The 22626-nt window shown below is 45.4% G+C and overlaps 1 protein-coding gene across 1 annotated transcript; it reads left to right on the top strand.

The window, feature by feature from the left end:
• The first annotated feature begins 260 nt into the window (after positions 1-260).
• Positions 261-22414, top strand: DNASE1L3 (deoxyribonuclease 1L3). Its single transcript, XM_060021480.1, has 8 exons — positions 261-668; positions 5355-5443; positions 8823-8912; positions 9481-9593; positions 12178-12290; positions 14905-15062; positions 20205-20301; positions 20614-22414. The coding sequence occupies exons 1-8, from the start codon at positions 531-533 to the stop codon at positions 20728-20730; spliced, it is 915 nt and encodes a 304-aa protein (XP_059877463.1). The 5' UTR covers positions 261-530; the 3' UTR covers positions 20731-22414.
• Positions 22415-22626: the final 212 nt, after the last annotated feature.

The raw sequence follows: 22626 nt of genomic DNA, 5'->3' as shown, positions 1-22626 counted from the left end.
GCTGGAATCTGGGTGTATCCAGGGATAGCCAGCTGCCAAATCCCAGTGATGGCAGAAAATCTGGCAGAATTTCCCACTGGCTCTGCCCCACCCCTTCCCCCTGCAGAAGGCTCCACACCCCAGGTGCCCTCTGGGGTGGACCATTTCCGAGTTCATCAATTTCCATGAGAAAGTACATGGTATGTGACCACAGTAGAGATGACCAGATGTCACAGCTGGCTTCCAGCAGGGTTAAGAGTGACTTTGCAGAGACTGGTGCCTAGATTCAACTGACCAGTTTCCTTACCCGAGTGACAAAAACAAGGGATCCCAAAAACTAGCTCATTTCTTTCATTTCCCTGCGGAATGAAACCCATGATCTTCAGTTCCTCAGAGAAGTGAAAGCAGCAACAAGGAATCCAGTAATTCCTGTTATCTGCAGACTTAACAAGTCAGCCAAACAAGTCAGCCGAGCCTGAGGTGGTGGCCAGGAGCCTGCTCTCCAGACACTGCTGTCCTCTCTTCAAGCCCTGAAGCCAGGGGAGCCCGGGATGTCTCTGCTGCTGGCCACCCTGCTGCTCCTCCTCTCCACCCACAGCGTCCTGGCCCTGAGGATCTGCTCCTTTAATGTGAGGTCCTTTGGGAAATCCAAGAAGGCAAACTGTAATGCCATGGATGTCATTGTGAAGGTGAGCCCCCTTTCCTGTCAGAAGGATCGCTGGACACCCTTCACACTCTCTCTACAGCTTTCAGACTTTAAGAGACTCAGGAGGAATTTAACTGAAGTTAGTCCCTAGGGTGAAGGTAGCGTGTGTGTGTGTGTGTGTGTGTGTGTGTGCGCGCGTGTGCGTGTGTGCACGCACACGCGGCCCGCGCGCGAGCTTCTTCCTCATTCTCTCCCCCTCCAGCCATCCACCTTATCCCAACTTCCAATTCTAATCTTTCTCCCCACTTAGATAAGACTTTCCTTGGGTAATCTGACCAATGTCTTGGGACTGTGTTCACTTTCCTCTGGAGGCAGTTGACTCGCTTTATTTAGAGGTTAATTTATTTTTGATGCTGGAGTTAAAACCTTTCCCAGGACTCTGGGTTTTATTACCTTAGAAAATCCCAGAGGCACCACATTGTGGTGGGAGCACCAGGAGCCCTGGGTTCAGCTTCCACCTGGCAGCCAGGTGCGCCGGCTCCAGAAGGCCTTTCTCCTCTCTGAGCCCCCCAGCCCCCCCACCCCGTGCCTTTCAGCAAGAAAGGGTTATTGTGAAATGTAAGTGCAGCACAGGGTTATTGTGAAAATGTAAAGAGTCCATGATAAGAGCTAACATTTATAAAGCCTTCGCTAAGCCCACTATATGCCAGGCACTGTAGACGCTTTATATAAGACAACTCATTTAACTTATGTTAAATAAGCTATGATCACACCTGTCATGTCTTCATAAATATCGGCCATCACTTCTTCACCCACAATTCCTTCCTCATAAAGCAACTTTCTTTCTTAATAACAGCTTAATTTTTTAAAATTATAGAGGTATAATTTTTCAATTATAAACTTATAATTTACAAATTAATTTTATTAAATTAAAAATAGTCATTATGGACTATTTTGAAAATACAGAAACATATCAAGAAGTATCTTATCACTTGAAGACAACAGTTGTTGGTACTTGGGTAACTTTGTTATGGGCATTTTTCTATTTTGCAGCATGGAGACACCCTATGTCATCAGTTTTGTATTCTGCTTTTATATGAGAAGTATTTCACATGTTATTCATATTCTTTTAAAACACAACTTTTAATGCCTTATGCTGTGTTTGCAACATGTTTCATTTAATGCTTTCCTATTTGGGGATGCTTAGGCTGTTTCCAATTTTTCTGTTGCAATGCATCTTCCTCTTTGATCTGTGTAAGTAATAATAATAACAATACTTTGTTGTTTGCCTCCTGTATGTCTGGCACTGCTCTAAGTATCCATCTGTCCTCCAGCAATCCTGTGAGGCAATGACTATTATGCCAATTTACAGATGAGGAAACTGAGGTGTAGAGAAGTAGTAGATACCTTTTTACAATGGAAAACATTCCTCAAAGTGGGAAAACTAGACCAAAGGATTAATGCATTTTTTAAGGCTTTTGATACATATTCTAAAATGTCTTCCAGAAAGATCTGACAGTGATAAGTGACTAAATCAGCAGGCTGGCTGGATGACCAGCACCCAGCTCTCCTTGGTGAACCCTGCAAGGCTGATGCCATGAAATGCAAGCCTATATTTTTTTTTTAACATCTTTATTGGAGTATAATTGCTTTACAATGGTGTGTTAGTTTCTGCTGTATAACAAAGTGAATCAGCTATACATGTACATATAACCCCATATCTCCACCCTCTTGCGTCTCCCTCCCACTCTCCCTATCCCACCCCTCTAGGTGCTCACAAAGCACTGAGCTGATCTCCCTGTGCTATGCGGCTGCTTCCCACTAGCTATCTATTTTACATTTGGTAGTGTATATATGTCCATGCCACTCTCTTACTTTGTCCCAGCTTCCCCATATCCTCAAGTCCATTCTCTATGTCTGCGTCTTTATTCCTGTCCTGCCCCTAGGTTCTTCATAACCATTTTTTTTTTTTTAGATTCCATATATGTTAGCACACGGTATTTGTTTTTCTCTTTCTGACTTACTTCACTCTGTATGACAGGCTCTAGGTCCACCCACCTCACTGCAAACAACTCAATTTCGTTTCTTTTTATGGCTGAGTAATATTCCATTGTATATATGTGCCACATCTTCTTTATCCATGCATCTGTCAATGGACACTTAGGTTGCTTCCATGTCCTGGCTATTGTAAATAGTGCTGCAGTGAACATTGTGCTATACGACTCCTTTTTTTTTTTTTTTGGCGGTACGCGGGCCTCTCACTGTTGTGGCCTCTCCCGTTGCGGAGCACAGGCTCCGGACGCGCAGGCTCAGCGGCCATGGCTCACGGGCCCAGCTGCTCTGCGGCATGTGGGATCTTCCCGGACCGGGGCACGAACCCCCGCGTCCCCTGCATCGGCAGGCAGACTCTCAACCACTGCGCCACCAGGGAAGCCCTATATGACACTTTTTGAATTATGGCTTTCTCAGGGTATATAATGCAAGCCTATTAATGGAAGGATCCAGACTTGGACATAGTCTTCCTCCTCTGTCACTACACAGGTGCATTCTCAGCCCCCAGCACTTCTTAATGGCTGTACCGGCCAGTGCTGGTGGCTCTCTCTTCTATGCCCTTCTTGGAGAGGAAACTGGAACATATATGTGCTCTGGAAACAGGACCAGTGGCATATTCCCCCCGCTCCATGTCTTTGGAGAGGACGAAATTAACACTGGGGATACCCTGTCCTTCAGCAACAAATTCCAGCCCACCAGGACCCCATACACACAAAGGTCCCTGTCGTCTCTAATGGGCTTCGACTTGGTCTGCACCCTGGTTTCCAGGTTATTGCTCGTCCTGAAGGAGCCTCTCCTGCATTTTTACTAAGTTCTTCCTCACCTCTCAGGGCCTATTCAAATGCCTCCTCCTCATTGGAGACTTTCCTGATCCTCTGGGCAGATGTAATTAATTATTCCTCAACATTCTCACAGCTCTGACATTTATTTAGCACAACTTTCATTTGCCTCTCATTGTAGCTAGTTCTTTGCATTTGTCACTCTCACTGATAATGAGTCTTTGAGGGCGGAACTGTATTTTAATAGTTTAGCATGCTGGGCTTTGCAGTCATGTTAACCTGAGTTCAAATCCTAGTCTTCCACCTATACCAGCTGTGTGACTTTAAACTAGTTACTCAACCACTCTGAGCTCTGTTACCTCCTATGCTTAACGAGCTAAAAATCGTAGTCATCTGATAGGGTTGATGAGGCTCAGAGTAGGCTCATAGTAAATGTTATCTCTTACAGTTATTAACATTATAATTATACCTCTTTATTTCTGCAGTATCCAGCCTGGTATTCTTCACTTACTAAGGGTTTAATAAATGTTTACTATTATTATTATTGTAATTATTCAAGCAAAGCCAAGAGGTAGGATGTGCAGGGGTCATGACCCTGGGCTCTGGACTTGGGTTGCCTAGGTTCACATTCTGCCTCAGCCACTTTCTAGCTGGGTGACTTTGGATACTATCTCAGCTTTCCCAGAAAGAACCTCAGGCTCTTTGTCTTTAAAATGGACATGATAATAGTACTTACCTCAGGGAGTCCATCATTTATTTCAGAGAAGTTAGTTAATTTAACAAAGCACCCAATTTGATACTTAAAACATAGTGCCTAATAATAAAAAAAACAAACAACCCAATCGAAAAATGGGCAGAAGACCTAAGTAGACATTTCTCCAAAAAAGACGTACAGATGGTCAATAGGCACATGAAAAGATGTTCAACATTGCTAATTATTAGAGAAATGCAAATCAAAACTACAATAAGGTATGACCTCACACCAGTCAGAATGACCGTCATTAAAAAGTTTACAAATAACAAATGCTAGAGAGGGTGTGGAGAAAAGGGAAGCCTCCTACACTGTTGTGGGAATGTAAATTGGTGCCGCCACTGTAGAAAACAGTATGGTAGTTCCTCAGAAAAGTAAAAATAGAATTACCATATGATCCAGCAATCCTACTCCTGGGCATATATCCAGACAAAACTATCATTCAAAAAGATACATGCACCCCTATGTTCATAGCAGCACTATTCACAATAGCCAGGACATGGAAACACCCTAAACATCCATCAACAGATGACTGGATAAAGAAGATGTGGTATTGAATACATATACACAATGGAATACTACTCAGCCATAAAAAAGAATGAAATAATGCCATTTGCTGTAACATGGGTGTAACTAGAGATTATCATATGAAGTGAAGTAAGTCAGAAAGAGAAAGACAAATACCATGTGGTATCACTTATATGTGGAATCTAAAATATGACACAAATGAACCTACCTATGAAGCAGAAACAGACTTACATACATAAAAAACAGACTTGTGGTTGCCAAGGGGGAGAGGGGAGGGGAGAAATGAGTGGGAGTTTGAGGTTAGTAGATGCAGACTATTACATATAGAATGGATGGACAACAAGGTCCTACTGTATAGCACAGGGAACTATAGTCAATGTCCTGGGACAAAGCATAATGGAAAAGAATATTAAAAAGAAAGTCTAAAAAAAAGAATGTATATATATGTATAATTGAGTCACTTTGCTGTACAGCAGAAATTAACACAACATTGTAAATCAACTATACTTCAATTAAAAAAAATAGTAACATAGTATGTTATGTTATAGTAAGTGCCCAACAGAAGATTTCATTATTTGTAGTAAATGGCCTCACAACCCCGGGAATTCCCTCTCTGCAGGTCATCAAACGCTGTGACATCATGCTCCTGATGGAAATCAAGGACAGCAACAACATAATCTGTCCCACACTGCTGGAGAGACTGAACGGGTAAAGACAGGGCCCCTGGACACTGTTGGCTCAAAGCCAGGTGCAAGGGCATCTGAAAGTCCCTGGGAACTGAAACTAGCGTGAGAGCCAGCACTGGCCCAGACCACCAGGTCACGTGGCCAACACTGCCCAGGCTTTCAACTTTATTAACCGTGGTCCTGAGAACGTTCAACCAGCTAGTTTTTTTTTTTGCGGTACGCGGGCCTCTCACTGCTGTGGCCTCTCCCGCTGCGGAGCATAGGCTCTGGACGCGCAGGCTAAGCGGCCATGGCTCACGGGCCCAGCCGCCCCGCGGCATGTGGGATCCTCCCGGACCGGGGCACGAACCCGCGTCCCCTGCCTCGGCAGGCGGACTCCCAACCACTGCGCCACCAGGGAAGCCCCAACCAGCTAGTTTTAACATGATAAAGCAAAAGAGGGAAACGGGTGAGGAGTCAGGACCGAGAGAAATGAAAGAAACAGACTAGAGGCTGAGCTGAGAAGTACTGTTACAAAGAAAAGATTGAGCGCAAATATGTAATCATGATATACCCACAGGCTGGAATACTATGTAGCGATTAAATGTCATGGTTACCACAGAATAGGTTAGAGCTAAATATTCTAGCATGGAAAGATGGCTACCACATATGGAAAAAAGCGAGTTCAGAATTGTAGGTAGAAGAGCCCATTTTAGTAGTCACAATACATCATATGTGAATGAGGATGTGTTTGAGTTTGCGTCAGCATAAAACAAAGACAAGAAGGATGTGCTCAAGCTGTTATTAGTGGTTACTTCTGGGGCGGTGGTGGGTATGATCGGAGGACCATTGTGGAAGGGGTGTGAGAAGAAAATGGGGAACATTTGCTTTTTATTTCATATACTTCTGTATGATTTGAATATTTGACAAAAATTCTGAATTGACTCTATAAATTAAAATTTTATAAATGAATGTCCTCGAATAGCTTTCAATGATATTGGGTTATATTTATGATTTATTTCTCAAAGAATAATCACCCCAGAGTGAGTTAAAAATGCATATTCAAGGGCCCCCGTCTATTACTTCTGAGACACACTAATTTCTTAAAACTTCTAATATAATGTTTCTTTTGTAGATATAAGATTAAACAATAGAGTATACAATAGGTACCAAGTTCAATTATGTAAAAAAGCAAAACGAAATAAAAAACATACAAAAGATTCAAAGGCAATGAACCAAAATGTGGACAGTGGTACAAATTTACAAGGAATTTAATGTGATTTCTGCTTCTATGTATTTTCCGAATTTTCTACAATGAGCATGTTACACTCCCCCTTCCCTTTTCTTATGAAATATTTTAAACTTAGTTAAAAGCACAGAGGAGATAACAAACAGCTATGTAGCCCCCCATTCAGATTGAAAAAACAGTGATATCTGGCCATTATTATATTATTTTTATAATTAGGAAAACTCACATTGTGTTTTAGAAATGAATGGTCAATCCAGCCTCATTAGGCTGGGGAGGAAGAGCCTTGGATTCCCTCCTTCACACACAGGGCTCTTTGGGCTGACTGCACCCACCCACTCTGGGCCTCAGTTTCTCATTGGAAACCTCAGACTTGGAGCAGCGTGTCTCCTTTTTAGCCTCCCAGGTCTTCTGTTTCTGAGTCTGCTCTTGACAATGACAGAGGGAGTGTAGCCCAGGGGTTAGGCACCTACGCTCAGCTCAGACCACCTGGGTTTGGATTCTGGCTTTGCCACAAAGGGCAAGTTACTGAACCTCACTGTACCTCATTTTCCCCATCTGTAAATGGAGATAATAATAGAACCCACCATCTTCCTGGGATGTGGCGATAATTAAATGTAGTCATGCATGTAAGTGGTTGAGCTGTGCCTGGTATGGAGCAGTGGCGACTAAACATTGGGATGTTCATTACTCGTCAAAGTAAGGGAATTGTGATGGCAGGTGATGGTCCAAAGGGCCGTAAGAAACAGCTACCGTTAACACCCTAACCAGGGTATCACAGTTGCCAGGCAACCTGTTAATCAATTTACATGTGCTATTTCATTTCCTCCCCACAGCAGCCTGTAGAGTAGGTACTGTTACTGCTTCCCTTATAGCTGAGGGGCTGAGGCACAGAGAGCAGGGACCTGCCCAAGGTCACCCAGCCAGTAAATGGCCAAACCTACTTTTGAACCTTGGTGGTGTCTGTCTCCAAGGCCAATGCTCTATTCTGAGCCCCCTCAGCCGTCCTTGGAGCGGCTCTGGCCAGTTTTCAGAATTATGAGGGACGGAGGGGATGGGGGCTCCAGGCACCTGCCCGCAGTTGGTCTGGATTAAGTCCTGCCACCTCCAGTGGTCTCGGTTCTCCCCAACCTCCCTAGACTGTGCCATGGACTCCAGGCAGAGCCAGGCCTGTTTGTCTCCTAATTCCCTGTAAGCCAGGAGGGGCCCTTCTCCTCTCACAGCTGAGTCATTGCGAGTAGTTTGCCAACCCAGGACTTGGCAAGGCTAGATTCAGGACAGGGCCAGCCTTCCCAAACTGGAAGCCCAGCAGAATCCACTGTCTGCACTCCTGGGGCTCCCACGACCAGATCTGCCTTAGAATATTCATTCCCAGGAATTTCTGTCGGGTCTAAGTTGACCCCTAAACATTCTGCTTTTTTCCAACGGAACCTGAGAGTACGCCACAGCTTAGACATGCCCCAGATCTTCTCGTGGGAAGATGAAGTAGAACCGTCAGGCTCTGCCCAGGGTGGAGTTATCAGCAAATTTGGCAAACACATCTGAGAGTCAAGTTTCCCTGATAAGGGTGAGGGGTAGGATCAATGGGACTTCACGACAATATCCTCAGCCCCCAGGACAGAAACAATAGCTGATTTGGAATCATAGTTCCAGGACTTGTGAGAAAATGCCCGGGGGTTTTCAGAGCAGAAGAGAATGTCTAAAAAAATGTTACTGGGAATCCTGCATGTGATAAATGCTCAGGAGTGGTGCATGGACAGGGTGACCTAGTGAGGTATACTCCACCAGGAAGTATGAGGTGCAGCCCAGCCACAGGCCAGAACAGTGTTTCATGGTCTCAGTGGTGTCCCACAGGTACAGGCCAAAGCAGGTGGATTTGGGGGTGAGTAGGATCTGAGTTCAAATCCCAGCTTTGTACTTGCAAATTATAAAAATGGAGTAACAATAGTACCCACCTTATAAGGACAAGAAGTAATGGCTGTAAAGATCCTGGTAGATGTTACAGTCCCAGTCAATGGTGGTGGCCATTCTTATGAGACTCAAAGCTTATGATGAACAGAGGCCCTCCTACATGATGTCACAGGAGATACAGAGGCAGACTGGAAGGAGGGGAACCTAGGCAGTAGAGAAACGTTTGTTCTTTAAGATGCAATGTAAACTCTTTTTTGTCTTCCAGAAACTCAAGAAGAGGCGAAACATATAACTATGTGATTAGCTCTCGTCTTGGAAGAAACACATACAAAGAACAGTATGCCTTTTTCTATAAGTAAGTATAAATTATGCTTGCTGGAACATGGTTCACTTATCAATTATGACTGTGAATAGAATCAAAATTTTTCCTTTCAAACCAAATTTGGATCTCTAACCAGTTCTCAATATTGATCAAAATAATTGCTGTCAAAATCAGGGCTGATGCAAAGTATTAACTCTTCAAAACTAATCTACTGGTTGACTCAGTGACCTGGTCAGGAGAGTGAAGAGTTCTTTTTTCTTCATGGCTAAGTCCTGGCTGGTGATGGAAACCTGAGTTGCCCAGCATGGCTGCTCTGGGACTTCATATTCTCATCTTCTTCCTACTAATAATTTGTTTTGAATCTGACCTTTAAGTTGTGAGTTCCCTAGATAACTAGTATTGCTCAGATCTTCAGCTCTCAAAGGGCTCTGGTCCTTGAGAAGACTCAACTGAGCCTTGTTCGCAGGCAAAAGATCCCTTCCAGCGCTCAAGCCTGCAGGGGAGGCCAACAGAGCCGTGAGAACCTACGTCTCTGCTTCTTGAAAGACGGAAGAAGACAACCAACTCATCTGGGAGGACTTTCTTTTTTTTTTTCTTCTAGGGAAAAGCTAGTGTCTGTGAAAGCAAGCTACCTCTACCATGACCACCAGGCTGGCGATGCAGACGTATTTTCCAGGGAACCCTTTGTGGTCTGGTTCCAGTCACCCCACACTGGTGAGACCCACAGGCCCCTCTCACCCCTGATATCCCCAGCGATCCCATAAACGGGCAGCAGCCCTGAGTGTGGGCTGTGACCCCAGGGTTTATGCAGCATCTTTAGTGAGGCATCAGGCTTGAGATGACCGTTAAGAACTTCTAACACTTGAATGTAGAGGATGCAGTATAGTTTGATGACACTAGCCTGGGTTCTCAGAATGCCACGACTCAAGACTTCCTCAGCTAAGAAGCCACTTTCTTAAATCAATGATAACCTTACTCTCTTTGGAGCATTTAGACTGATGGAAATTATTTACAAAAATCCCTTAGTCCCAATCAAGTACAGCTATTCCTTCATTTGAAAAATTCGAGCAATGGCCAGCAAAGATGATCTCCCAACCTAGAATCACACTGTCCCTCCAGTACCCACTGAGCAATCTCCCGCACAGACTGGAGATGGAGAGGAAATCCAAAAGATTGCACCCTGATCTCTGACAACAATAGTACTTGTATTAGTCACTAACAATTATTGATCCCTGATTAGCGTCAGCTTCCTGTAATCTTTGCAACACCCTGCAAGGTAGCAACTAGGATTATCTCCACTTTACATTGGAAGAGACTGAGGTTCAAATAGATGGGGTCACTTATTCAAGGTCACCCAGCAGTTATTGAAGTGGACGAGCCAGGGTTGCAACTCAAACTGGCATCTCGGGAGCCCACACTTTTTACCACCATGCAACCCTCAATGGACAGTCAAGAATTAATTTGGTTTATAGACTGGAACTATATAGAATCAAATATTTTTCAACACCCACTACATGTCAGGCTCTGTTCTGGGCACTGGACAAGACAGACGAAAGGTCCCTGCCCTTGTGAAGTTATGTTGCAGGGGGGGAGACAGATAATGACCAAATAAATATATGCAGAGCTGTACATATGAACACCTATATCTATACTACACAAATATTAACATCTTGAACTATGAAGTTCACTATTTTGGCAGAGGGTTAATTAGCTCAGGGGCAGAGTATTTCAGGAAAACAAACATGGGAGAATAGTAGGAAATTCCCAGTAGGAAAACAAAAAACAAAAAAAATGAGGAGATGGGGGCTATTGAGGGCAAGAAATGCCTTTCAGAGAGCATGTTCAATAATTGTCTTTGTCACGCACACAACTCACATTTAGCTCACCTGGCAGTGTTAGGAGAGGCCCTCCCCACCAAATTATTATTTCTTCTCTGAGAGAGTCCTCAGCCTTTGTGAACTGCTGAACAAACCTGTCTGTCTGGAGCTTCCACCCTTCCCTACCCCTCCCTCCCACACACCCATCCCCGGCTGGGATGGCACTACAGCTGTGTCATGTTTGTGTCTATCTTGCCCAAGGAAATGTCTTTATGTCCTGCCTGTTTGGGATTAAAGATGAAGGAGTTGGCCATTCATCTATCTTTTCTTTCCTCCATTTATTCTCTCATTCATTCATTCATGTATTCAATCAACAAACATTTCTGAGCACCTCCAATGTGCCGGGCACGGTACTAGGTGCTGGGGCCAAGAGGGTGAACAAGACAGATAAGCCTGCTCTCACAGAGCTTAGGTTCCAGTGGGCCAAACTAAGGAGCTAAGCAGGTAATTTCAGAGCATGAAGGCAGTAAGCAGGGTTCACTGAATAGCGGGGTGAGGGGCCACCTTAGACAGGGCAATCAGGGATGGCCCCTTGGAGGTGACAGTGGCTGTGACCCGAAGAAGCCAGTCACAGAGAGGTGGTGGAAAGGCATTCTGGAGGGAGGAGGGCACAGTGAGCACACAAGCTCAGAGGTGGGAAAGGAGCTGGGGTGTTTAGGGGACCAAAAAGAGGTTGGGGAGTGGAGAGGAGGAGTGTGGGGGAGAGTGAGAGACAGGCTGCTGGACCAGGGTGTGGTCCTGGGGACAGGCTGCTGGTCTGAGTCCCGGCTCCCTGCTGTGGGACTTGAGCAGTGATCACTCAACAGCCCCCTGCTCCTGAGTAGGAGTGAGGACCCAGGCACAGAACAAGGGAAAGCCCGAGGAGGAGGTATTCAGAACGACACAGATGGGCAAGACGCCCATCCCTCTCTCAGGCTCCCTCAGTCCCTCCTGGTGGGGGAGGTTTTCAGACACTCCACAAAGGACCACTTTGTGTTTTAAATAAACTTTTCCAGGCTTTTTTTTTTTTTTTTCTGATTACAAAAGGAGTATAAACTGACAAGCCTCAACTTTTTAAATTAGAAAAAACATTTTTTTCTTAGTACAAAGCCAAACAGCCTTCATATTTTAAAAAAATAGAAAATACAGGGTTTTGTAAAATGAGAAAATAAAAACACCCACAATGCCGGTGAGGAACACTGTCTACCAGCTTTCTCTTAGCCACGCAGGGCGAGTCGGAGAAAAGAGGCTTTCGTGTGCTGAGAATAGCTGCCTTATGACCCTAAGATCATTCAAATCTCAACCGCTGGACCCTCTGGAAATGGGGGGCCCCAGACGACACAGTCCGTGCCTTTTGGGGGCACAGCCTGTTTCCCTCAAGCAGTGTTCGTGGAATCTCACCAGAGGAAACGTGTGACCTCTGCCTCTTTCCTCTTCCTCAGCTGTCAAGGACTTCGTGATTGTTCCCCTGCACACCACCCCTGAGACATCCGTTAAAGAGATTGACGAGCTGGCTGATGTCTATACGGATGTGAAACGTCGCTGGAAGGCGGAGGTGATGACCCTCTGTGTCTGCTGAATGCCCATCTAGCAGGGGCAGAATCTGGTCCCTGAGAGGGAGGGCGAGGACGCAGGGCCTGTGCAGACCACCACCACTTTAGAGGCTCATTTTAGGCCTTTCCTCAGCCCTAAATATCTCTCTGCTGAATCTGCCTGGGTACCATCCATGTGGGCCTTGGGAATTCACACACTGCTCCACTGATAATGGCGGCCAACATTCACAGAGCGAATGAGTACCTGGTGCCGGGCACTGTGCCAAGACTGGACACGGACAAGTTTATTTAATCCTCCCAATAGCCTGATGAGATAACTATTTTGATCATTCCCACTTCACGACTGAGAATAGTAAGACGAAGAGAGGTCAGGAGTCTTTCAGCTACAAGGGACAGAATCTCAAAATGGCTCATGAAAAGGAAGAGCAATTTATTGGTTCAGGCATAGCTGGACCCAGGGCTCAGACAAGGTAATCAGGGCTTGTCTTGCCTCTCTCTCCATCTCTTGACCTTCCTTTCCCCTGGGTGGGCTCCATTCTCAGGCTGGCTCCACCCTTGGGATGGTAAGATAGTTGCCAGCAGCTTCCAGAGCAACTGACAAATTTTCTGCCCCACAATGCAACAGATACCCTGGGATTGAGTCTCATTGGCTATAATTGTGTCACATGTCCGTCCCTGAACCAATCACTGTGATCAGGTGGTTGAGATGCCCTGATTGGTTAAGTCTGTTTCAGCTTTACCCCAACCTCATGGACTAAGGTGGAGGAGGGAGATGGTTTCCCAAAGAAATTAGGGGTGCTATTCTCACAGAAGGGGAATACATCCACCACCTCTCTTGGTTTCAATTATTTCCTCACGTGGACAACAGGGATGCCACCTCCTGATCTGCGAGGCCTGTGAAAGCTCTTGGCAAATGTGGAAGTGCTTCAGAGGGCTCTTCCTCATTCCTCTTTTCTCCTTTTGAGATGTGACTCCAGTGACCCCCTTCCTCCCCCTCAGTTTTGCTGCCCTAAGTGCAAAATCAGCCAAATAAAGTGTGGACACAGAGCTGGGGCATGGCGCACACAAGGGGTATATTTCGTTACTTATTTGTAAAAAGCAGGGCAAGAGAAAGACTCGTTTGTTCCTAAAATTATAAATTCCACTTATTCATTCAGCAAGAATTTATTGAGCATCTGTTAAGTGCCAGGCAGTGGGGAGCCATCAGTGGCAGAAAAATGAACAAGAGGGGAAACTCTTGTGCTCTGAGGGAGGGGCCTTCAGTGAGGCTGATCAGGGTTCAATAGCCTAGAGCGGGTCACTTTACCCCTCTATCCTTTTTCCACAGGGCTGTCAAAGGTTCCTTCTACCTCCTGGTGTTTATTCTAAGATTTAAATTAAACTTTAGAAAATGCTTAACGCTGAGCCTGGTACACAGTGAATGCTCAATAAATCATGCCTATATTAATAGAAGCTGGTTGACACTCGGGTTAAGGATGACATCCTGTCCTCAACTGCGCCCACCGACCTCAGGGAAAACCATGATACCCAAGGTCAAAATAAAATGTTTTTGACGAAAACTCTAAAGTTAGCAACAGCGCCAAACAATAGCACAAACAAGGAAATCTGTGTTTCCTCTTGAGGAATATTAAAATTCTGTTTCAAGAGCCCTGCAAGGAAAAACACTTCCAAGATAGAATGCTCTGATGGTGGCCTCGGGGCAGAGGCGGACAGCTCATTCTATCACCCCCCTCCACCCCCCACTTAAGCCTCTTCTCACTTCCCCAATAGGCAAAATTTCCACAGGAGTAAGTTCCTAGCTTCAAAAGAGGAGAGAAAGAGCAGTGCCAGAGCTGTCAAATATACCACCCGAGTTCATTTTCCCTGCTTGCAGACAAAAGGCATCAAGTCATTCATATGTTTACACCTTACAGTAGTTTAAGCCAGAGACAAAAGAAGTGAGGGAATGACTGAGCTGGATTCTTCCATCCCCACCTACATCTGCACCCCAAATTCCAGAGATTTGGTGACTAAGAACAGGAGGGAGCAGATACAGCAAACAACCTTCTTCCCACTGAGGACACACTTCCTTGTCATACTCGCCTGTCAAATACTCAGCAGAACTGTGGCTCAATTTTAAACTGTGGCCTCTTCTTTTAAAAAGCAAAATGAAATTAAGACCCTTTATTATTTTGCTGGGGCTGCCGTAACAAAGTACCAAAGACTGGGTGGCTTAAACAACAGAAATTTATACCCTCACAGTTCTGGAAGGCTGGATGTCCAAGACCAAAGCGGCAACAGGGTTTGGTTCTTCTGAGGCTTCTCTCCTTGGTCTTCCCTCTGTGTCTATGTCCTAATCTCTTTTTATGAGGACACGAGTCACATCAGATTAGGGTCCACCCATATAACCTCATTTTACCTGAATTAGCTCTTTAAAGGTCATCTACAAATACAGTCACATTCTTAGGTACTGGGGGTTAGAACATATGAATTTTATGAATCTGGGGGGACACAATTCAGCTGATAATAGAACTCGTCGTTTATTGGGTGTGCGAGGTGGAGTCACTGCTACCAGTTCTGCCTGAAAGCATTAGACAACAATGCCTACAGGTGACAGTTTCGCATCTTGTCTTTCAGAATTTCATTTTCATGGGTGACTTCAATGCCGGCTGCAGCTACGTCCCCAGGAAGGCCTGGAAGGACATCCGCCTGAGGACCGACCCCAAGTTCATTTGGCTGATCGGGGACCAAGAGGATACCACGATCAAGAAGAGCACAAACTGTGCCTATGACAGGTAGGAGGCATCTGCCAGACCATCGCTAGCCCACACAGTGCTCGGTGTGCATTGGAAAAGGTGGCCCCCTCTGGGCAGATGAAGCTCTTGGCTTGGAGAGCTGAGCCTAAATAGACTTTAAGCTTCTCCACTGGGTACTTTGTGCAGTACGCAACCTGCGTGACCATCTATGATGGCCTTGGTCACTGTAGCTTAGCAGTGGCAAATGCAGGCTTTGCTGTCAGACGGGCCTGTGTTCAAATCCTAGCTCTACCACTTAATATGTCTGGGACCAAGAGACTTAAGCGCTCTGTGTCTTTGTTCCCTTACCCGTAAAATGGAGATTGTAGTAGTGCCTCACTCATACATGAAGACTAAACAAAGTAACATATATAAATCTTCACATGCAATGTCTGGAATATGGTAAATGCTCAATATATTCATTGGCTGTCACTTATTCCATCACAAAGACATACCACAGTTTACTCACTCAGTCCTCTGTCACTGGGCATTAGGTTATTACCAAGGGTTTGCTATTAAAAGCATAGCTGAAATGAACATCCTATATATGATTTTTTTTTTTTTTCCGGCACGCGGGCCTCTCACTGTTGTGGCCTCTCCCGTTGCAGAGCACACGCTCCGGACGCGCAGGCTCAGCGGCCATGGCTCACGGGCCCAGCCGCTCTGCGGCATGTGGGATCTTCCCGGACCGGGGCACGAACCCGTGTCCCCTGCATCGGCAGGCGGACTCTCAACCACTGCGCCACCAGGGAATTTTGTGTTTATTTATGATTTCCTCAGGGTAAAAGTCTAAAAATGAGACTAGTTAGTGCAAGGAAATTTACACTTCTAATGCTTTTGCTATACAATTTTTTTTTTTTTGGCTGTGCCTAATAGCTTGCGGGACTTTAGTTCCCTGACCAGGGACTGAACCCGGGCCATGGCAGTGAAAGCGCCGACTCCTAACCACTGGACTGCCAAGGAATTCCTACACATTTCTAAATGCAAATATATACATTTAAATAATAGCATTCTCTGGTATTTGTAAAGCCTCCCTGGAGATTTTCAATCAGCTTTCAGCTTTGCTCCTTAAGTCAGCAGGGAGTTGAGGGGGGGACCTGAAGCGTGTGAATGTTCATGACTGGCTCATCCACAGCGGACACCACAGGCAGGAAAGTCCCTAGGAGCCCTGTTCCCAGGAGTGGTTGCTGTTCCCCAAGCTCAGTCTACACGAGATGGCCATCTGCAAGCAGACAGTTTCCATTTCTCTAGTTTTGAGTTCTGAGTTTCCTTCCCATCCCGTGACCTCCTCTGCTCCTGTTAGAGCTTTCAGGGCTGGTGCACCCTCTGCAGACATCATCACTTCTGCTGCCCAAGGTGGAAACAGCCCTGGCCCTGGGGGAAGTAGAACCAAGGTGAGAAGTTACAGGAGACTGAGCTTCCTGGGTACCTGCCCCCTCCATCCCATTGTGAGGGGCTGCAGCAAAGCTGGTTGGAGAGGGCCACTCACCCACTCGCCCACTTGCACGTGCCAGCTGTGTGGCCTTGGGCAGGTCAAGTCCCTTCTGTGGTCCCATTCTTTTTCCCTGGCAGAGGAGAGGGAGGTGATCGAAAGTAATGGAGCAGAAGAACAGTGAATCCCAGGGAAAGATGGATTAGATGGGGTGGCTGAACAGGTTAAAAAAGGTGTTTACTAAAGGACCCCCAGTATTACGCACTTGTATGCCAAAAGGTGGCAGGATTACAATGTGCTTTTTTAAACATTAATTTCTTGTTTTGCTGCTCTGAATTTTCTATGTTTTCCGTAACAGTATATATCTTTTATGGTTTGTAAAAAGGCATATGAGGGGAGAAGATGAAATGGCCTCAATTCCAGTCTTTGTTCTGTGTGCAAATATTTATTGAACACTTTCCATGTGCTGAGTGCTAGTGGACAGGCCGAGATGCCCAGAGCTGGCTGGGCACTGGAGCAGCCTCAGGGAGCTTAGTGTGATTTGCAGACTCACCGGCACACACAACTAGCAGAAGTCTGAAATGGGGGAGCCTTAACTATGCTCTTCTTGACTCTCTGGGTCTGAAAGGATGGCTTCAAGAAATCTCCACCCAAGGGACTTCCCTGGCGGTCCAGTGGTTAAGACGTCTCCTTCCGATGCAGGGGGTTTGATCCCTGGTTGGGGAGCTAAGATCCCACATGCCTCGCAGCCAAAAAGCCAAAAGAAACATCAAACAGAAGCAATATTGTTAACAAATTCAATAGACTTTAAAAATGGTCCACATCAAAAGAAAAAAATCTTTAAAAAAAAAAGAAATCTCCACCCAAATGCGAAGAGTTTACTTACGGAGATTAGTTAAAAATTAACCAGGTGGTGCTGGTCGCAAACAAAGGAAACCAGGTCAGCTGGTCCGAATCGGGGAAAGCTCATTGGACAGTCATGGGCTGGCAGTTTAACCCAGCTTGTCAATCTTCAGCCAGTCAGTGGGGCCATGTAGACCCCAACTGCATCACCCCACTCGGGATACATTAGATTCCATTTAACCACCGCGTCCCCATTTTCTGTTATCACTGCAAAGCAACTGTACTATGGTTTTTCTCTATATTTGTCTTTAAATCTATTCATTTATTACTGAAATAAATATATTTTAAAAGGAAATTTCATAAAGCTAAGGTAAGAAAACAGCACCACTTGCCATAAATAAAATACAATTGTAAAAGTAAGCCCAGTGAAAACCGAACAATGTTACATTATACCTTAATTCTCTCATCTGCAGAATGCTCTCTCTTGGTCAAAATAGGAGCTTAGGGAGGCATTAAAGATAAACCAGAGGGCTTCCCTGGTGGCGCAGTGGTTGAGAGTCCACCTGCCGATGCAGGGGACACGGGTTCGTGCCCCGGTCTGGGAAGATCTCACATGCCGCAGAGCAGCTGGGCCCATGAGCCATAGCCGCTGAGCCTGCGCGTCCGGAGCCTATGCTCCGCAACGGGAGAGGCCACGACAGTGAGAGGCTCGCGTACCGCAAAAAAAAAAAAATAAACCAGAACCTTTCTCCATAATTGAATCAGAAAATGTGAAAATAATTGCAAAGGGAACATCTTTTCAGGACGCAAGCCATTGCAATGTGCTGTGATGTCCATGTCTCTTCTACCGCCAGGGCTCCCTGCTCACACGAGAGACACTGCCCTGGTGCCCACAGATCACCACAGAGCTGACCCTGTTTCCCAAACATAGGCACTGTCCTGAGGGTCTCTGTCATGGAGGGGGAAATTTCTGCCTCAACCCCTCTTGAGTTCTTATGGCTGGACTATAATAAAATTGACACAAGACCAATTAATAGGAGAAAAAGAAACAAATCTTAATTTGTGCACATGGAGGTCTCATAGAAATAGGACCTAAGAAGTGGTCAAATCGCAGCAATATCTTTTTTGATCTACTTCCTAGAGTAATGAAAATAAAAAAAAAATAAACAAATGGACCTAATTAAACTTAAAAGCTTCTGCACAGCAAAGGCAACCATAAACAAATCAAAAAAACAACCCACAGAATGGGGAGAAAATATTTGCAAATGAAACTGACAAGGGATTAATCTCTAAAATATACAAACAGCTCATGCAGCTCTATGTCAAAAAAACAATCAAAAAATGGGCAGGAGATCTAAATAGACACTTCTCCAAAGAAGACATACAAATGGCCAAAAGGCACAGGAAAAGATGCTCAACATCACTAATTATCAGAGAAATGAAAATCAAAACTACAATGAGGTATCACCTCACACCAGTCAGAATGGCCATCATCGAAAAGTCTACAAATAACAAATGCTGGAGAGGGTGTGGAGAAAAGTGAACCCTCCTACACTGTCGGTGGGAATGTAAATTGGTACAACCACTACGGAGAACAGTATGGATGTTCCCTAAAAAACTAAAACTAGAACTATCATATGATATAGTAATCCCACTCCTGGGCATATATCCAGAGAAAACCATAATCCGAAAGACACATGCACCCCAGTGTTCACTGCAGCACTATTTACAACAGCCAAGACATGGAAGCAAATGTCCTAAATGTCCATTGTCAGAGGAATGCATGAAGATGATGTGGTACAATGGAATATGGTACAATGGAATATTACTCAGCCATAAAAAATAATGGAATAATGCCATTTGCAGCAACATGGGTGGACCTAGAGATTATCATACTAAGTGAAGTAAGCCAGACAGAGAAAGACAAATATCATATGATATCACTCCTATGTGGAATCTAATTTAAAAAAATAAAGATACAAATGAACTTATTTACAAAACAGAAACAGACTTACAGATATTGAGAACAAACTTATGGTTACCAAAGGGGGAATGTGGGATAAATCAGGAGCTTGGGATGAACACACACACACACACACACACACACACACACACACACACTACTATATATAAGACAGATAACCAAGAAGGACCTACTGTACAGCACAGGGAACTCTACTCAGTATTCTGTGATAACCTATATGAGAAAAGAATCTTAAAAAGAATGAATATATATATGTGTATAACTGAGTCACTTTGCTGTACACCTGAAACTAACACGACATTGTAAATCAACTATACTCCAATAAAATTAAAATAAAAAAAAGAAGTGGTCAAAGCAGGCAGCTTTTATACTTTTTAGACCAAAAAAACAATACATTTGTGAGGAATTGAGAGGACAAAGAAACTCAGGTTTTGGGTTCTCAATGAGTGAAGAATCTAAAGAGAATTTGGGCTTGGAGTAGTGAATTAAAGAAGTAACAAGGTTTGTTCACACAGGCTTCTTGGCCTGAATTCCCTTGCTCTGGGGATAAGGGTGCTGGTCCTTCCTTCTACCTCCAGATGCAGGGAGTGCATCTTTCACAGGGGAGATTTATTTCCTGCTTTCAGGGAGACTGACAGGAGGGTCAGTGTCCCTACTGCATTAGCCGTTTAAGTAACTTTAATTCAAAATAATCAATATGCCATTGTGGCATATTTTGGGGTGGCCCGCCCTGAGCTTCAACACAAGCTAAAGCCAGGGCTGGACTTTTGAACTCCATGTGAAAGCGCCAAGCGGTTCAGTCATTCTAGATGTCAAGCAGGAAGCCTGGTTTGATCTCAGAAATCAACAGGGTGGATTAACTATCTTCCCTCTTCTTCTCCAGGATCGTGCTTAGAGGACAAGAGATCGTCACCTCTGTTGTTCCTCAATCAAACAGCATCTTTGACTTCCAGAAAGCTTACGGGTTGACTGAAGAGAAGGTACAGCTGTCGTCTTGTTTTTCTGTGCCACTGTCCTGGAAGGACGGGTTGGTGTCACCCAGTGGTGGTTCAGGTCACCAATGGAGATCTGACATTGAGCCACCGGACCTTGAGTCTCAAAGTCTATGATTCCGTGACTTGAGGACCTGCCTCAATGTCTGACTGAACTGGTGCAGGGACAATGCTCCCAGCGCATGTCCTGTTGGGTGACTTGGGGCATTTCATCCTGGGCCTCCCTCAGCTTGAATTCGTTCATCACTAAAATGAAAGTGTCTCCTAATTCCCAAATTTATCTCTCCTTTCTCTTTACAGGCCCTGGATGTCAGCGACCACTTTCCAGTTGAATTTAAACTTCAGTCTTCAAGGGCCTTCACCAACAGCAAAGAATCTGTCTCTCCAAAGAAGAAAAAAAAGACCAGTCACGCCTAGATACAAGGGTGCCATTTTATTCACCATTTCTTGCCTCTACATTGTAGGGCGCGGTCAGCTAACTGCCACGCAGCAGGAAGCTGAAGTAAGCTGAATCATCCTTCCTGTGGCCACTGCGCTTGCGCTAAGTATACTAATGAGGTTAAAGTAGCGACCTATCCGATGCTGGCTCACAAGTCGCACCATCGGCAAAAGCCAATCACAGAGCGACACATGTTCTTAATCCCTATATAAGCAGACTGCTATAGGATTGCGGTGTCTTCCTTCCATCTTTCTTCAACCAAGCTGTGCTCCAATAAAGTGTGATACGAGAAGAATCTTGCGTGTGGCGGCTCGTTATTCTGCTGGTCGGAAACGGCCCGCCGCACTACATAAAGCAGCTCCAATAGGTATGAACTGTTCCCGGCGCTCAGGAAACAAGACTGGCCCAACTGCGTTCATTTTTCAACTTGTATCTAATTCATCTTGAGCCAAACTGGGAAGAGTGTCTTCTATTCTCCCTCTAGAGCTCGAGCTCATACCTCCCCTGAATTACTCAAAAGGAAACTAGGGTCTTTTGCAGTCCAAAACGATGGCCTTCATGTCGGGAGCTAGAGCCTCATCAGCTGTCACTGCTCTACCTGCCGAGAGAGGCCGCAGGAAGAGGAACATCAGCTTTCCGTCTTCTTGAGGGCGTCCTGTTCCATGCGAAATGACCAGAAATGCCAAGAACACCAAGGCCTCAACTGTAGCCCATGATTTGGGCAATGAACTGAGTCAGGATCTGGCCCTCCTGTCTGAGGTCAGGCCACAATCATATCTTGCAGGGATGAAGGGTGAAGGCCATTCCCACTGGTCTCCCTGCCTCCAAATAGTCCTCCAACTCAGCCAGCCCAGTAACCACCAGTGTCCTCCTTTGAAATTCCAATCTGACCACAGCACCCCCTCTTTCCCACCCCCTGCTTTAAAAGCCCCTGAAGGAGCTCCCATCACCACCTGGAGAGAGCCCAGGGCATTTGGACACCCATGAAGGTCTCTATTACCTGGCCTATCATGTCAGCCTTACCTTCGTCCCACCTTGCACTTTCGCCCAGCAGGACTGCCCCTTCCCCGCATGCCCCAAGCTCTCCCTCCTTCTGGGCTCTGGCTCAGCCCAGCCCAGAGCCTGGGCAACTAACCCCGGCCACCCCAACATATGCCATACCCCTATTATAACATTCACCACACTGCATGTCACCAAGGCCACTATTTGGGCTCTTTGGGGGACCTGGTGGGACGAAGGCCCAGTTGACTGGGAGGGACTGGAGGATTTTGTTATCTTTCTGCAACTAAAGACTTGCAGAGGAGTCCAACAGCGAGGCACCATTTTACCTATATCCACGGTGATCATTTTTTTGGTTTGTTTTGCTTTGTTTTCCCTTATATTGTTTCTCTGTCCAAGTAGTACATGAACAGGGCTAAATCTGCAAGCAGTACCAAGGAATAAGCAAAGAGAAGGAACGCTGTGCCTTGGCCCCCCGGTGTCCTGTCTCAGAAGCAGCCCCTCCTACCAGCTTACGTATTCCACCAAAGAGTCTGCATAAATAAGCACCGTGTGTAACTTTGAGAAATACAGAGTATAGCATTCTATACACGTGGTCCCTCTCTGCTGATTTTCCTAAATATATCCAGGATGATGTGACTTTCGATATAAGAAAACGAGACTGTAAGCCTGATTTTTTTTCTATAAATTCATTTGTTTGTTTGTTTTTTGGCTGTGTTGGGTCTTCGTTGCTGTGCGCGGGCTTTCTCTAGTTGTGGCGAGCAGGGCTACTCTTCATTGCGGTATGCGGGCTTCTCATTGTGGGGGTTTCTCTTGTCGTGGACCGTGGGCTCTAGGCACGTGGGCTCAGTAGTTGTGGCTCACGGGCTCTAGAG

This window comes from Delphinus delphis, chromosome 10 (genome assembly GCF_949987515.2).
Source record: "Delphinus delphis chromosome 10, mDelDel1.2, whole genome shotgun sequence".
Taxonomy (NCBI): domain Eukaryota; kingdom Metazoa; phylum Chordata; class Mammalia; order Artiodactyla; family Delphinidae; genus Delphinus; species Delphinus delphis.
Note: the sequence above shows the minus strand (reverse complement) of the source record. Positions and strands in the feature narration are given on the sequence as shown.